The sequence below is a fragment of the Sebastes umbrosus genome, chromosome 13 (genome assembly GCF_015220745.1).
Source record: "Sebastes umbrosus isolate fSebUmb1 chromosome 13, fSebUmb1.pri, whole genome shotgun sequence".
Taxonomy (NCBI): Eukaryota; Metazoa; Chordata; class Actinopteri; order Perciformes; family Sebastidae; genus Sebastes; species Sebastes umbrosus.
The window spans coordinates 13565319-13583633 of NC_051281.1; the positions used below are offsets into that span (position 1 = coordinate 13565319).

Sequence of the window (18315 nt, forward strand, 5' to 3'; positions counted from 1 at the left end):
CCCAGCTGATATCGGGCCACCAGGCTATCACAGGGCACATGAAGACAGACAACCATTCACGCTCATATTCACACCTACGGGCAATTTAGAGTCAACAATTAACCTAACCTGCATGTCTTTGGACTGTCGGAGGAAGCCAGAGAACCCGGAGAAAACCCACGCTAACTTGGGGAGGACATGCAAACTCTGCAGAGGAAGGTCCCCAAGCTGGGTTTGAACCTGCGAGCCTCTTGCTGTTAGAATTTAAACCACTGCACCACCACCGTGCAGCCCCTATAGATATACTGTATATATATATATATATACTGTATATACATATACGCCACCTACATGACACCCGACTGCCACTGCGTTAATAACAAGTGCAGCCAATCTTTAGGTAGATGTATTTGACAACCAAATGACTGACAACCCCTGTATTAGTTTACCCTTAAACATTGTTCTGAGTACCTGGCTGGCAAAGAAATGCCCGCTGATTTTCACAAAGACCTCGTCGTTCTCATCTGGAGTTTGGTCCCGCGGTACGATGACCTCAGCACTCGTAAGGTTCTGCAGCTCGGTTACCTGGAAAAAAAAAAAGACTCCAGAGATCATTATCTTTGAATTTCACCTCCAGCCTCACTTACAAAGCACACTGACGTTACTCATTGAGGTAAACTGAAACAAAGCAAACCAGGTGCTATTTGATGCTTATAAGTAAAAAGCAACTTTTTTTTCCATCCTTGACCATAATTCAGTTCAGTTCAAGCATCAACTCACCGTCTTGCCGCCTTTACCGATGACCCTGCCAGCTGCAGTTGAGGGAACCTTGATGTGCGTCTCCAGTTTGACCTCCTCCTTCGCCAAGAAGAAGTTCTCCTCTTTCAGCTTCCCAAATATCCGACCTTGGGCCTGGAATACAGAGGAGGGAATGAGACAAGGAGAGACTGGGGGAAGTGGGGACATATGTTTACTATAATACAGGACAAATTAAATATTCATTTTATGTAGCAATGTTATCCTTAAAATGGTTGCATACGTTAAATAATTTAATTTTAATGCATATTCATACACACATTCATTGTGTCTTTACCTTAAACTGAGCCTCCGGGGGTCCAGTAATAATAACCATCCTCTCAGTAACATCTTGGGTCTCAGCTGGGGCAATCTGACACACACACATAGACAGGTTACGGAGACAAATAAGGGGAACTTGTGTCCAAAAGCTGGTGATTTTGCTCTGTGGTCAATCATTGCATGTAACCACTGACTCATGTGTGAAGTCTGATAATTCCTGCAAATAAATAGCTTTAGATTACGTTATGAGAATTCACTGACCAGCTGTTCCACCTCTCCAGACGGAGCTTGAGGGGATTTCTGAAAAACTCAGTTCACTAGTCATCTCCTTTTGTGACCATAAATAACTAACATCCTCAGCTGTGGGCCATGACACGCTGCTGACTCAGCCAGCGCCGACTGCCAACTTGTTCACCTTATCGCTTCAAAGAATGCGATGCATGTCGATCAGAGACGGTTTTGACCACCTCTCTCTCTCGCTCTATTGACGCTGACAAACCTACCTTGATGGACGCTCCAGCGAAGTGGGCGAGTTGTTTGATGTGCTGGCCCTTCTTGCCGATCAGGGCCCCGACTGCCTGAGTTGGAATAAAGAGGTAGACGACCTCCTGTTCTGGAGCCTGTTGCTGGGAAAAAAAGACCACAGAAAAATATACATGCTTACTAAACTGTACTGCTGATTGTTGCAGAGAAAAAACTGCTTTAAACAGCTACAAAATGTTTTATTTAACTCGTCAGATACTTGAAGAGCAGCCGAAAAAGATGACACCACATGCAAGAAAAGCTAAATTGAGCCCTTTTCGAAGGTTTTACTCTTTGGGTAAACATCCCGCTAGGTCTGAGCGGAATATTTCCTATTAGGGCCGAGGGTTGCCCTGTGTTTTTGTTTTTCTTAGCATGGTAACTCATGTACTCAAGGTTTATGAAGTGAATTTTTTATGAGCCACAGGGGCTGAAAAGTCCCCTTCCAGAAATATTTGTGGTGTTCTGGTGACTGGGTGATGGTACGCAGGAATGCCATAGACGCTGACTGAGGTTGTCATGGTCTGGTATTTATGTCTTCCGGTCGATGAGTCTTATATCTTCCTCTTTCTCTTTATCCTGTGGTAGTCCTTCCCATGAATACAAATAAGACTTTCTTCAACACAAACGGCTACATCCTAAGCTTCTTGTGTGCAAAAAAAAACATGCCCTCAACTATTAAAATATTTATCTAGCATCACAAAAAACAAAAAATTTGTGGTTAGGATTCTGATCACCAAGGCAACATTGACTGTAGCACAAGGAACATACTGAGTGCTGGTGGATGATGGCACTTCCTGGAGGAACCCCGTACAGGCCACTGAGATGTGAAGAGTGACTCTGAAAGTGACAAGCAGACCGATCAGATGGCACACAACACATTTCCAGACACATGCACGTACTCAACTCGAGCTCTTATTAGGGGGAATTTCAGGGCATAAACTCGCAGTGAATCACACACTAAGTTTCTTGACTACGAAGCACGCAAATACATTCTCACACACTGTCTCACACCACTTTGGCTCGACCTCGCCAAGCAATGAGTGGCTACTTTGTTTTACAGACAAACTGACTCATCTCTGGAGAAGATGGGGGAATTCTGGTTGTTTCAAAATGTGTACAACATGTCATGCAGGAAGACCTGAGTCAACACCGTGTTGTTTTTTCAAGAAGCACTTCAGGTTGAACCTAGTTTACCACGTGCTGGAAACAAATTGCTCTATCAAGTCAAAACTAATCCCTGCAAGAGCTGTGCATAGCTACGCTGAGCGGGTCAAACCAACAGCGGTAAAGTCATTCTAAAAGAAGCATTTTTAAAAAATCATTTTTCAGCACCTTTTATGGCTGTGTGTACAGAGGTTAAAAAAGACCATACTCACTAAGAATGGGCTGTATCCTGCCGGTGCCATAGGAGGCGCTGCACCACGTGGTCCGGCAGAAGGGGACAGCACTGGCAGACCAGAGGAGAAGATGCCCAGAGCGTTCAGGTTCAAGCCTGGGATCAGGTTGGCCTGTTGCTGTGCAGAAGAAGAGAGGCCGACTTTAGCCACGAGTTGACAAGAAACAAGACGATATATTAGGATTTAATTAAGGCTCATCATTGGTGCTTTTTTTTCCAATTTTCACAGAAAAACATGCTGATATGCTGAGGAGCAGATCACTTTAAACACGCATCCAAGAGTCGTTTCCTGTTGCAAGAGGATGTAGACGAATACAGTTTACATTAAAAGGAAATCATTCTACGGTAAGCACAACTTATGCCTAATTTATACTTCTGCGGAAAAGCTTGCGCAGAAGTCCCACAGAGCCGCAGACTTTTGAATGGACATCGGAGCCGTGAGACAACAACCTTATGAATTCTAGGCACAGGAGCTCCTTGAAAACCGCGGGTCAAAATCAAAAAGAAATGACATGCTACGCGCAATCCACCGCAGTATTATGTATGCCTGGCGTGCGCAACAGGTGCCCGCACCAGCGTTAGACGATCTACTGCTAATAAGAGCTAAAAGAGAAAAAATTAGGAGAAAATGCAAATGACTCGTTCTAGTGTAAGACTGTTTAACAAAGAAAAGTCCTTGATTCAGTCTATTCTAACTGTTGTTTTCGATGTTTTTCTCTACATCACCTTTAAGATAAGAAGTAAAGTGTAATGTGCTGAGACAAGTGGACAGCAACAATCCTGATAATCGAATAATATATTCAATTATCAATCAAGCAAAAATAGTAAACGGTTGTTCTGTGTTTTTGTGTTATACTAAATTGAATTTATTTAGGTTTTGTTTGGACAAAACAAGCAATTAAAAGGCATTTTTCACTATTTCATATGCCAATTTTTAACAAGTTCATTGAGAAAATAATCAGCAGATTAACTGATAATGAAAATAATTAGTTAATGATAATAGTTAATTGCTTGTTGTGTGAGGCCTACTCAATGATTTCTTACAAAAGCAATATTATTGTGTTTTTAATAACCTGCTTACATAACACCAAGTTTATAGGTGTTAAAATTGTTCGATTGTTAGAAGATCATCATTTTATTAGTAGGGTAATTAGCCCATTCCTTAGTTATGTCTAGTTAAGCACAGAAATACTTATTTAGTTAAAAGTTTTAACCTTAGGCTGTTTAAGCAGAGGGAATAAAAACAATAAGCTACTAAGATTTTCACATTAAAATTCCTAGCTTTACAGATCAGACATAGGAAATGTAAATGTCCCCTTGGCACTTCACTGTTTTTCAAATCTGGCCCTTCTAAAAAAGTAATTGAACAGGCCTGGTTTACTACTACAAACTCCATTTTACTGTATAAACCCATCCATCATATAAAAGTGCTACTATTACTTGTGTATTTCATCACTGTCCTGTGAATAACACATGTCTCTAAATTTGGTGATTTTGAATTTTCCAGATAAAATGAAGTGTTCTTTAATGACTGAAGAAAACTTCTCAAGCTGAATAAACCTTTTAAAAACCCCACTGGATGACTACGACTGAAAAATGCATTGTCACAACACTGAAAATAGGACTGTTTGCTGTTGGGATGGCATGATAAAAATATTTCTCCCTCAAAGTAAAGTCAGCTGTTCTGGTTTCATGTCCGTGAAGAGACACGAGGCCTCCTTTCACTTCCTTGTTCCCAGAAAGCTTTGTGTAATATCCACCGTGTCACGCTAGATGGCCCTCACCGCTTACTGTAGAGCCGACGCTCGGCCCGACAGGTGCCAGAGCTGCTCTCGCCAGCCAGCACAATTTAACCGCATGCTGCGTGATACTTCCTGATGATTATTTCGGAGCCAATATTTGTCCGATCAAAACAAAGGAGAACAAAAGCAGATACTGGGATATTAATTCTGCTGTTCATCATAAAGAGCATCATCACGGCACTTTATCAGCATCCATCTCTGCATTAAAGGGAGTGTGATATCATCACTATCTCTCCTCCTCTGAGGTTGACCTCTCTGGCTGGCTGCAGCACTGGTGATGTCATCGGGGCAGTGTGAAAGAGGAGCTGGGTGAGAGAGCGGCCTACAGATATCAGATGGATGCTGGGAAACGCAGTGTGTTACAGCAGGAACACAGACACACAACGGGGAAGTGAGCGTGACTCAGAGGCTCCGTGGACACACACACACACACACACGACATGCTGTGCTCACACACTCACTGATGAGCTATCCAGCGATTGTTTACTGTTATCCATTTACCAAGCAGACGACAACACGTATTACTAATGCTGGTGGTAACGTGCACTGACTGGGGAGGATATCATCCTGCCGTATATCACCACTCCTTCTCTGTTGTTCACCTGTCAGTCTATGTGAGTCAACTTGAGATCATCAACCACACACAGACACACACACAATGACCTGCAGATGTTAACCTTTAAGCTCGGCTTACGTTTATAGCAGCAATGTCATTCTCGTAGGCTTCCCTCAGCTTCTTCGTGATCTCCGTCTCGGCTTTACAACACGTCTCCAAGCTGCCCTTCACCGTGATGATCCTCTCAAGGTTGTAAATGGTTAAGTCTTGTAACCTGCGAGGGAGATCACACACACACACACACACACACACACACACATAAATAAGTATATACATGTGCAACTACAAATACAGAGAACAGAAACACTCACATTCTGGTGGATATGACTGAGCTGAATTTAATTGCATTTCCTGTCTTTTTGTTTATCTAACTTAAGTGTTGTTGCAGGATGCGTCACCATCACCATCAAAAATTGACATTGCAATTTCTTGCTCAGCTAACAAGCAATTTAGTGCTGCATTTCCATAAAGTTGGAGGACACAGAAAAAGATGGGAAAAAAAATGAATGACGGAAACTGAAGCAGCAGTCTGACTTAAAGTTCCCTAGTGTGGGTCAAGCACTTCCCATAATGCAACTCGATATGTTTCAATTCACATCACATCACCATCATCAGAGCATTCAGAAAAAACTGAATGCCGATCTGCTCTCCCATTGGTGTCGGTGGACGTGGAGGACGCTCTGAAAGGATTCCACATAATCATCAATATTGAATGTGCCGTTTGCCTCTTTACAAAAGGACCCTCTCCGTCTCTCTTTGTCTCTCTCCTCCAGTCTGTCTCTTTCTCAAGGTTCATTACGTCCTCAGAGCTCGCAGAGACAGAGCAATTCATTAGCCCTAAATGAACGAAGGTTGGTGAGCAGGGCCCGTTAAATAGGGTGTAATCACCACCTCTCTAATGTCATGTTCTGGAGTGAAGGAGCAGTGAGCAACTCTTTCGCGTTTGTTCTCTAACAGCTCAGTTAAGTGAAACCACATGCTGAGAAGCTAATGAGCACTGTTGTAGAAAGGTGTGGCGCCACAAAGTTGAAATCGCTGCCTGTTATTTGTGCTTTGGTTAAATTGATAATAGTCTAAATTGCTGCTGTTCCATAATGCCACAATCACACAAGCACTCACATCAAAGTGTTCAAATACTCCAGTGAGCGTGTGTGTGTGTGTTTTCCTGGAGGTGCTGGTACGGCTGGCCGCAGAGCGCCGTGGGCGTGTGTGAAAGAGGAAGGCGGGAGCAGTGACTTACGAGGAGATGGTAATCTTGGTCCCTGTATCCTCCTCGATCTTCTTCAGGTTGCGGCCCTCCTTCCCAATCAGCCGGCCCACGAGGCTGTTGTGGGCGAGGATCTTCAGAGGGATGTCCTCCGTCCTACACACACACATACACACACACATACACACTCAGGTTAGGCGAGATAACAGAAGACAAGGTCTGCTGAGTGTCACTAATGTGGTGTGAAGAATGTCGTGGATGAACAGGAATGTGGACAGCTGCCCAGCTGGTGAAAGCAAAGGGAACAATGTTAAGACATGAGCCTTTTATTTAGTGATGTGTGTGTAATGCTTCCTTTTTTTGTTTTTTTACAGATTTTCACAGAAAAATACACAGATTTTTTTTAAAAAAGACCTAGATTTGAATGATTTTTTTTTTTACAAGAAAGAAGATCAGTTTAGCCCATTTTCCTGTACAGTTTTTGGCCACGTGCACCCGAAACGTTTCCTGCTGCAAGAAGACACAGCTCACCACAGTTTACAGTAAACAAGGTGCTGCTGCAACAACCACAGCTCAGAAAATGCTTCCAGTAATAGGAGGAGAAGAGAAGAACAGATGAGAAACAAAAAGGATCTGACAATGTGCTGGAGTCCCTCTACGCAAGTGAAAAACTACAGACTTTTTATTTGGTGTTGTTTTTTTATTTAATTGTCCTCTTGTTTGTCATCAACTGATAAATTACAAATTCGTTAGTTTAATTCCTCATAATTTCCTGATAATTTCCTTGGATGTTTCCTGGAAACAACTGTGTAAATTGGCAGTAATTATCACTATTATTGTCAGTATTCAACCTATAATTACTGCCAACTTACATGGTATTTTCCCAGGAAACATCCTGGGAAAATACCAGGAAATTATGAGGAATTAGTGACAGTGTTCAATTGGTACACTTCAAATTAATTGATATTAATTAACTAAACTAGCATCGCCTCTGATAGTCAGTGCAAAGCAGCTCAACTGAACATGCCGAAGTATAAAATGTGTCTACAGGCAACCATGCAATTTAATATATACGAATAATTTGGCGCTGAATCAAATGTTGCATCTTGTTAATCTTAGAGGTTTATCTTTAATGTCCCAGTTGAGAACTGGTATTCCTCCTCTTGCTATATTGAGCTTGATAGATTAAAAAATATTCAGGAGGAAAACAGATTTGCAATTTAGGTGAAGTGGAAAGTGAGTTTCATTTTCTTTTGTGCCGTACAAACTATGATGATTTAAGAGAGTTAATTTTCCATGAAATGGCTCGACAAAACCCTATCTATTTCTTTGGTGCACAGATGGGCAAAAATTGTAATGTTCATTTAATTTAGCTGTTTAAGTCTCTAATTTTGTCTCAAAAGCCTGGAAAAGGAGACAAAACAAACTATTTCACTAATATTTATTCTGATTTCTCCAGTATTATATGGTAAATGGGTTTTCTTGCAAGTTATTAATGATTTTTTTGTAGATGACAAAGGCCTGAAGATTTGATTGTGAAATGATTATTATAAACTCATATTTAAATGGGATAAATGCAGCCGCTTTTTCAAAGACATTTCTCTGGAAATGCTTTTAAACTCAATACAACTACCTAAACTATCTCAAGTCTTTGTTTCTATTTTGCCCAGGAAACTTCCATGCAATTATTAGAAATAACAGACACATGAAATAAAGCATTACTTATTACAAAAACAACAAACCCTGAGTGTATGTATGTGCGTGTGTAGATGGGGATGGTAAAAAGATATTGGGACAGGAGGAGCATCATTTCTGTTTGATCTATTTTTCTGTTCTGTGGGACAATTGTTGGGTGTAAGTGTGAATTAAGGGTGTGGTAGGATGTGGTGGAGGGTAACCAGATGGGGTTTCTTTTGGGCTGGGTTTTTGTGTGTATATGTGTAGGAGGATGGGGTGGCAGGTCGGGGCGTGTTATAATCTGTAATCGTTGCTATAAAGTTGAATTAGTTTGGGGTGAGCTGTGGGGCAAGTAAGGGGAGATGACAGTGTTTAGTGGTTCGGGTTTCACTGGGTGTTGGGCCTCCTTACTCTCGGGGAAATTATAGGGTGTGGGACAACCGAGGTGACATGTTAATTTCTGCAGGTGTGGCATCTTGCCGAGAGTTAGATGAGAAGATCGATACGGTAAATAGTAAAGTAGCTTAGCATAAAGACTGGAAAAGAAAGAAACAGCTAGCTTCGCTCTGGCAAATGGTAACAAATCCACCTATCAGCACCTGTAAAGCTCATTAATTAAAACATAAAATAGTGAGTTACATTTCAGTTTTTGTGCAGACTAAACAAATGAGATATAGGCAGACGTTTCCTGCTTTTCATATTTCCCAAAATGTCAAACTGTTCTTATAACGGTGTGAGATGTCTTCCTAGCAAACAAAAGAAGAGGAAGAAGAAGACCACAGATGTGATCACAGAGATTTAAGATATAACTTCCTCTGGATGTCAGGAGATTGGCAGGAAGCAAAGTGTGATGTTATCACAGAAAGACGTAAAAAGGGTATTTATGCTCCTATGTTTTACATGCATGCCCAGTCTTAAAGGGGTAACTTCGGTATTTTTCAACCTGGAAAATACTAACCCATATTTTCACGTTTTTGTGTCGAAGTGACAAATGATGATAACAATTTCTGAAATTGGTCCAGTATTGAGGAAGAGCGCTGTCCCTGCTCACGGGCTGCAATATGGTGTTATTGGGGCAAGCTGGCACCTTCATTTACGTCCACTAAAAGTGCTTGTTATTGCCACGACAGGCTCTGATTGTCATTATAAGTGTCTGTTAACATTATGGAAAGAGTCTCACTCAAGGAGAAGTCTCTGAATCTGGCGAGGTGACGTGTTGCTGGAAGACAGTGGTGGAATAGTGGAATACATCCATGGTGGAAATGCGAGTGCTGGCGAGGCAGAGTTTGTTGTGTTGGAGTACAGAAAGCGTAGCTTAGTGTTATCTAAAATATTTTCAGTGCCATGGCTGAATATTTAGAGGTTTTCACTTGCCCTCGCAGATCGTCTCGCAGCTCGTTCGGTTACAGCGTTATCCCTCAATACTGGACCAATTTCAAAAATTGTTGTCTCTGGTTCAACAGGAGACCACAACCGACAAAATAATCAACCTTTAACAAACTAATTTAAGCGTGATGTTTTCTAGAATGTATCTTGGTGGAAACATTTTTCATATTTAAATGGAAGTAAGTCTTTTTCTGAATGTAGGATCGGGCCCTTATATTTCAAACACCGACTGTGTGCACACATCACGGGTATGATGTAAAGCCGTGCAGCCCCTTCGACAAACAACAACAGACAGAGCTGGGTGTTGATGCTCAGGTCCAGCAGACGCTCAAAGAGTTTAAAAGGTGCAGTGTCTTGTTAAAAGTGTCAAGACCAATTAGACAAGTTGGCCTCGTTTCTTAAATGCTAAGCTGCGATCACGTGTTAGCCAATGTGAGAGTGTCGTGTGCACTGCATTTACTGTGTTAGTGGTCCAAGCAAGAGAATGCACAGTGAGATTAAAAGGTGTGCAGGCAGGTTAAAGGATAAGATTACAGCCCTGCAGACATTATGGCTAATCTCCCTGCGGGAGTGTATACATGCTCTGCATAAGCAACATCCGAGTGTGTTCATGTGCACGTTTATGCATGCATGTGTGTGTTGAAGTGCAGACTCACGTCTTGGTCTCGTTGGCCTCCTTCTGCATGATGTCCAGGATCATGCGACAGGCGGAGGAGCAGCCATCGGGAGTTGAGTGGATGGTGATGGGCTTTTCTGCTGCGCCTGCATTTTCCTTCCGATGAATGTCCACTCTGAGAGAGGGAGAGACAGACAGACAGAGAGATGAACACAGCGTAGAGAAGGACAGAGACAGAGGCAAGAGAACAAAGTAAAATCTACTTGTATTGTGTATTAATTGAAGGTACTGGAAAGAAGAACACAAAGACAATAATTTAAGGTATTGAAAAGAGAAGAAACTATTTAAGAACTGGATGGTGTTTTTCACAAAAGAAGAATTCAATGTGACAATAAACATGCAATGAATAATTTGGGCTTCTCATTTCCAAAATTTGACAACTTAAAGTTTTTATAGTGTGCTGTTTTGCATCAAATCTCAGACAATTGGTATTCAAACGCAAGCCTGGATATACAGTGCCAAAAAGTCTAATTCATTCAAGCCTTACTTGCCAAACTTAGAGCAGAGCTGTTTGAGAAGTTAATGAACCACGAACAAAACAGGAACTTACTTGGACTGTGTCTGTTTGGTGACATTCTTGATGGTGAGGCCCTCCTTGCCGATGATGGCTCCCACAAACTGAGTAGGCACGAGCATGCGCAGGGGGAAGTCGTGTTGTCTGGTGCGCGGAGCGCCGTAGTCTCCCGAGGGCCCGGGCTGAGAACAGCCCTGGTCCCGGGACGACCGACCCCCGCGCCGCGTGCGGGGAGCCTGGTCGGGCGGAGCAGCATCCATGTCCACAATATATGACACCTTGAAGGAGTAGTCGTCGAACTGTTGTCCTGTTAACTTCTCGATGGCTCTGAGGGGTGGAACAATGAAATGGGTCTAATTGTCAATATAATCAATTGTAATTATTAATACAAGGAAATATTAATATCTCAGTGCAGAGGTTCTGTGTTGGTGATATTTTTCAAAAGTAATTTATTATGATTTAAACATTCTTATACTTGTTTTTAACTATGTGTGTATATGATGCTACCTCCTTCCAAGTATTGGTTGTGCATGTCATAAATGCTACGATGCACATGAACACAATGGTAAGGGGAGTAACATCAGCAGCACACTCTGAACAAATGACAACAACGATGGTGGAACTTTTTAAAGACAAACTAAGACTATGTCCACACCACACTGTCGTAAACCTCTGTTTACATGCAAGAACAACTAGTGCTTTCAGGTCATTTTCAATAAATTTCCATCCACACTGAAACATCTTAACAATAGGAAAACAGCTCAATCTCTTCTTCTTCTTCTTCACCCTCTTTTTAGTCAAACAGCTAAACTGCACATCACAGCATAACATCAGGTAAGGAGTGGGATGTACACAGTCCAGTTTGTCTGCTAAGCCTCAACAGACCTTTTTCACTGCAGACATATCATGATAGAAAAAGCACAGGTGTATTTAATATGCTGGCTCACTGACGTGGCTCACTGGGACACACAATGGAACTGGGCCATCGTTAATGTAATCAATTTCACCTGTGTGACTATGACAAGTCAAAATGTCTGCAGTGAAAAAGGTCCACTGAGTCTCTTCCTGATCTCTGTGATCACCTATACTGTGTTTTTATATAGCCATACTCACGATTTAGATGTTCTCACTTACATATGTTTTCCCTTTACACACTAAAACGCTAAGCTGGTGTTTTAAGATTCATCCCCTCTGGGCACCATTTTCAAAAACCTCAGTTTATGGTAGGGCTGCACGATTATGGCAAAAGTGATAATCACGATTATTTTGTTCAATATTGAGATCACGATTATGCATGATTTTAGGGACAAAATATTTTTATTGCACGATCACATTTAAATAAACAAAGCACTGCTGTCATTTTTCCTACATCCCTGTTAATGTGCAAATCTTTGCATCAAAATAAGACTTAAAATAAGATTCCCCTTCACCTGAATTCAGTGCATTTTTGTTTTCCCCATCTGCTCTACAGTATATTACTCTTCTACTCTGGACTGCAGCCACAACAATCAGAAAAAAGTTGTTGAGTGCACACGCAGCTGTATGACAGCTCCCCAAATTGAAGCCAAAGGCTGGCTGTTAGTTTAGAAAGCGCTTGATTTGATATGCAGCAGAGCCCTCATTTTAGACGTCAATATCGCAGTTAACCATCTTCATTTAATTGTGGGAATCATGATCGCGATTAATATTCGATGCATTGTGCAGCCCTAGTTTATGGGTGAGAAAAATGTTGTACAGAGCGCTGACATGGAGAGGAAAAGGTACATACTGCCTTTATCTTAACATTAACTATGTCGTAACTCCCCTGGGTGTCACCGTGTTTAATTACATGTAAAATGTGAAGGAGGATATTCCGGTTTTGAGCATGATTTGGCCCTGCTCTGACCCTTGTGAATGTACTTTTCAATCCTCCAGCTACACAAAGTACACAGACAAGTAGGTGAACAATGCTGCTTGTGCTGCTGCTGCTTGTCCGTGCATGCACGTTGGTAAAAAAAACAAGTACATCACAAGTCTTACTCTTTGCACTTTGCTGAATTAGAGTGATTTATTTGTGCCGCTTACTCTTTAGCTTCCTCCTTGGTTGCGTACGTAACATTCACCACTGCTGTTTCTGTATCAGTGTTCACTGTGAAACAAGACAGAGAGAGAAAAAAGGAAAAACATCAGAAGTAAACAAAGGCTGGGGCCACATTTACACATACAGTAGCAGGTCTTTGTTGTTGCTGTAGGTGAGTCAGACACGCGTCCAGGTTCCCGTGGTGACCCAAAGAGACACTTCTCTGTGTGAATCCATTACAGCCATCACCGGTCTGGCTTCCCTCCAGACCACGCTGCTGCTGCCTCTACAGACAGGAGCTGCTAAATACAATAGCCTCTCTGCCACTTCCACAACAACAGATTTAAGTTTGACACGACGGCCTAAACAAAGCAGGTAATCTGTGATAAAGTGCAACAACAGGAACACACCTTGGGAAGATAACTGCAACAGTTATGGGTTTGATTCCCACTGGGACCACACCACTGTACATACATGCAGAAAAAAACTCACAATGAGTTGATTCATTAAATAGTTAATTGACGTAAAATTAATTTATAACTATTTTGATAATCAATTAATAATTTAAGTAATTTTTCAACCGAAAACGACAAAATATTCCCAGTATCAGCTTCTCAATTATGAGAATTTTCTGCTTTTTGTGTTAGTAAACAGCATATCTTTAGGTTTTGGACTGTTGTTTGGTAAGGTTATAATACTTTTGAATTTTCAATTAGCTTTTATTGTATTTAGGTTTTGACTTTACGATTTATTTTAGTTTAGTTTAGTTAGTTTTCAGAGTGCATTTGCTAGTTTCAGTTTTTTAGAAAGGTTTAGTTTTAGTTTTTATATATTTAATCTTAGTTTTACAGTAGTTTTAGTTTATTTTTGTCAGCTATAATGTCTCAGAAGTATGTAGCAACTATATACATACAAAATACATGGTTAGAGAAATGTCTAGGAATGGACAAAATGTTTAATCTTTGTGTTGCTTTAGTGAAGCAATCGTGTCATAGCGCCGTCTCCGGGAATATCAAGTTGGTGCAATTTCTGTGGTTCAATGTCCCGAGAGTTGACAAAAATTCATGCCGTCTCCTTTTTACGGTAGTGATATATTATAGTAAAAAAAAAAAAAAAAATGAAATTAATTCACGTTAGTTTTTATTTTATTTTGATTCGTTTTTACCCAGGCAATATAGTTTTAGTTTAGTTTTTCTTAAAGGATTTACTTATTATTTAGTTTCAGTTTATTAAAATTAGTGTTCACTGCTTATTTTAGTTTTAGTTTCAGTTTTCGTTTACTATAATAACCCTGGTTCAGACAAAATTTGCAATTTCATTACATTTTATAGACCAAACAAATAATCAGTTAATTTAGAAAATAATCACCAGAATAATTGGTAATGACAGTAATTGTTAGTTGCGGCCCTAAATTGAAGGATAAATACCAAAAACAAAAAAAATCTAAATACTGTCCTGTCATAGATCACCTGTCATCATATTAAATGCTTTTTAGGGATTGTTTTGTATGTAAGTGTAACACAGTATGTCTTATTGATGAAATGCCTTCTGGCAAGACCTCTGTCAGGAGAGACAACGGCATCTCTGCTTTGTCAACGAAGGATCTCTGTTTGTGTAATCACTAAAATGTCAAAATGATGAGTCAACAAAGAAGCCACCGCTCTTTGATTGTGAGGACTGATGCCAAAGCCCGCTTAAAAAACATCCACTGCTCCAGATATCTTAGAAAATATAAACATGTTTGCCAGTTTCATAGGAATAGTGAAACAAATGTTTGCAAGTGGACTTTTTTTTATTTAGAAAAGTGTCAGAAATAAAAGAAAAAAGGCATCAGATCGAGTCTCTCTGTCAGTCCAAACCTGCGAGTGCGCTGCGGACAGCAGGTTTGGAAGGGTTAAAGCCAGTGAGAGTGCCCAGCTGGCTTAGAGAGGGTGAGTGGGCCGAGCCTGGCATGGCGCCCGGCCCCGGCGTTCACAGCCAGCTCTGCCCCGCCCCGCCCGACCTGCCCCGCCACGGGCAGCCTTCACCATGCCACACAAGAACATGGGACTCCTCCAAAAGCCCCCCCCCCCCCCCGTAACCAGAGCGCACGGGCAGTGAAAAAGTGACAGGCAGACAGGAAGTTGGACAGAGACACAGAAAGCGAACTAAGACAGGGGACAGATACACGAGCGAGTTTTCTGGAAGCTTTGATCATACACACTGCTACTGTGGAACTCGGAGAAGCCCGACTAAAGAAGAGGGAAGAGGAGGAAACGCTGCGCTGGTGTCTGATATACGGTACAGATGAAGTGGGCTGTTTTTACGGCGACGTCTGGGAAACTCTGAGTGGAGTAATTTCTCTGCTGGGTTCTCTTTTAGCACCTGTCATGAGTACAGTGGGTGGTAGTTGGTCGTGGCTGCTTTGACACACAGAGAGATATTGTGTGTGTGTGTGTGTGTTTGTTTGTTTGTCCCCGTGTGTGCACGTCTACTTCTCGTGCATGTGTGTAGACAGCGAAAAGTTCCTAAGGCTGACACACACACACTTACACGCACACACGTACTCCATCAGACAGTGCAAAAGCCTCACCACAGGCGCCTACAGTGTCCTCCCCCATTACCACGACGCACCTCCCCAAAACAGACGCACAAGCAAACAGGCATAAACACACACATATGGACACATTACTACTGGACGTCTGCCATGTCTGCCCACTTCAATCCATACGCTGAGGCCAATGGGGACCCGTGGCTATACACAGTGCTTATTATAGAGGCTGCATGTAATTCAAACGCTGCTCTCCGTGGGTCAAACTTATGAGACACACATGCGCGCAGACAGACGAGATGATAAAGACTGATTTATATGCAAAGATGGGTTATGTTTAGATAATGGGTGTGTGGGATGATGGTAACGAGGAAGTCAAGTCACACAGGAGACTTGACTCACTGGGAGGTCTGTGTGTGTGTGTGTGTGTGTGTGTGTGTGTGTGTTGCTAAATAGACACATATGCATCGAACAGTTGGAGCCAGATGGTGATGAGATGTGCAGAAAACAGGAGGAGAGGAGTTCTGTACCTTGTTCCACGTTTTCTACAGTACCATACTGAGCGAGGAGGCCGTCCAAAACCTGAGGGAGAATTGAGAGCGTGGGTTAGAGACACAACTACAGCCACTGATGCAAAAACACACACACACACACACACACACACACACACACACAAACACGTCTAGTGCTCCCAGTGCTTATGTGGGCCAGTGATAGCAAGTGGAAGCGTAGAGAGCCAAAGTGAAACCAGATCTTCAGAGCCTCATTCAAAATCCCACCGACATTTGTAATAAATAATAATATGTTGACATAGTTGATTGCTTGTGATTTACACAAACTTAAGTTTTACTAGCTGAGGAAATATTAATTTGTAATGGTGAAACCTGCGACCAGTTACATAACCTGATTAAATCTGTCTGTTGCATAAATATTTAGACTGACTTAATTTGACGTAGGAAAGTTAGCCACATGTTTATCCATTACTTTGAGCTAACTATTTCAACTGTTGGATTTATGCTGTTTACCTTTCCGTTATTTTCTCCCATACTTGATGTGGTGTTGCTGTTATATCCGCAATATTATTTCCTGTGAAGTGTCTTATTTCACCCATAGTGCACCCATACGCAACAGGTAAATTAAAGTGTCTATAGCAAGTCTGACTTAAAGTTATATTTAAGACAAAGACTAGAGGTCTATTTTTATGCAACTGGCCCCAAATTTAGTAAATCAGTTAGAAACTAGCTAGTAGTTAATAAGAACTTATGAGGGACTATAACTCCTAAAATGATTGACAGATGTTTTAATACATGGACAATATACAAAACCATACTCAAATTATTAATGTTGCCGTTATGGTGTTAAAAGTTTTTTTTTTATTACATTAGTAATGTATTGTTTTATTCTGTTATATTCCAGATATTAATCTATAATAAAGACCAAAAAGATTCTATTATATTTGAGATATAGAGATTTATACGTCCATCTATTCATAAAGGTCTGACTGGATAGAGTATAGAGTAAATTAGGTGGGGTATATGTACCTTTATTTGCCAGATTGCATTGAAAAGTTAAAAAGTTTTATAACTGTCAAATAAATAGAGTGATTGTTTATTAATGTTGGTATTTTCAAAATTTCTTAATGGTCTGAGAGGTTTTGTGAATTTTCTCAGAGCGTGTTGACAACCTGTATATATAGTAGCAACCCTGAGAAATGGGATAGTCGTCAGGCGTGACGACAGAGACACTCACACAGAAAAACAACTTGGACCCCAGCGAGGTTACAGATGTTGTGGCAGAGATACAGTGTCACGCACACAGTAACAAACACTGACGTAGATCTCAGCGCACATGCATACAAATACTCAAGTGTGCAGAGAAATACAGTATAAAAGATGGTGACTCATGGTCGGGAGACTGGTTTATGTGCTACCTGGTGCTTCAACTGGGCATCGCACGCACGCACGCACACACACACGTACACGGACGGAGTGAGACAAACAACTGACCTCCCACTGTAGATGAGGGGGAATGTTCCGGATCTGGATCTTCCGACTCCTGCAGAGATGAGAGACACAGACGGAGTGGATTTAACAGACCTGAACCACACACACTCACACACTTGAAAGTTACAGTCATCTGTTGTGTTTGCACAGAAAAGCCAAACTTCACTCATACACACAATATTCATATTCAACAGAAGAAGAAGCAGAGATGTCTCGGCGACGAGGGTAGAAATGCAGAGTCAGAGCTGTACTGTATTTCACCTAACAGTCACAACTTTGTAAAACGCCCACAGCTCATTAGACCACATCACATATCAAAGGACTGTCGTAGAGCTGCAGGAGGATGTGTAGGTGTGTAGGTGAAGACGTTTGTTAGACAGCAGTAGTGGCTCTCAGTAACACCCCCCCTACGAGTGCTATTCTTACCACTCTCACTACGAGATGTGGAAGTGACACAATGCTGAAGAAGCAGATTTGAATGAAAATGGCTGTAATTCGAAAACGGCAATGATGAAAAATTATTTGATAAATCCAAACCAATTTGATTAGAGATTATTATTTCATTTATCGCCCCTGTTCGTAATTTAACAATTAAAAAACAAAAAAGCTGTTTTTATTTGATATTGGACCCTGAAAGACGGAAGGTAACACTTTCTATGACTCCCATGTCTATAATGCATTATAAACATACGTATAATGCATTATAATGTTCTTATAGCAGTCTATAATTATAGTTACACACACTCATACATATTCATAATGCTTCATAACAATAATCATGACACATTATATAATTACTTATAACGTCAAGTATCATAATACTTCAGAATTGTTGGTCACTCACTGACATTTGTTTTTTTGCAAGGAT

The 18315-nt window shown here is 41.2% G+C and overlaps 1 protein-coding gene across 2 annotated transcripts in view; it reads right to left on the bottom strand.

The window, feature by feature from the left end:
* igf2bp2a (insulin-like growth factor 2 mRNA binding protein 2a) overlaps positions 1-18315 on the bottom strand; it is a 59056-nt gene that overhangs the window by 4103 nt on the left and 36638 nt on the right. For both annotated transcript variants that reach the window (XM_037790354.1, XM_037790356.1), the window contains 13 exons: positions 17451-17499; positions 15975-16026; positions 12920-12983; positions 10892-11182; positions 10322-10456; positions 6636-6758; positions 5474-5609; positions 2958-3095; positions 2350-2418; positions 1560-1682; positions 1073-1147; positions 760-891; positions 451-564 (listed from right to left, as the gene is read on the bottom strand). In XM_037790354.1, coding sequence (XP_037646282.1) covers positions 451-564; positions 760-891; positions 1073-1147; positions 1560-1682; positions 2350-2418; positions 2958-3095; positions 5474-5609; positions 6636-6758; positions 10322-10456; positions 10892-11182; positions 12920-12983; positions 15975-16026; positions 17451-17499 — 1501 coding nt within the window. The remainder of the gene's footprint in view (positions 1-450; positions 565-759; positions 892-1072; positions 1148-1559; positions 1683-2349; positions 2419-2957; positions 3096-5473; positions 5610-6635; positions 6759-10321; positions 10457-10891; positions 11183-12919; positions 12984-15974; positions 16027-17450; positions 17500-18315) is intronic.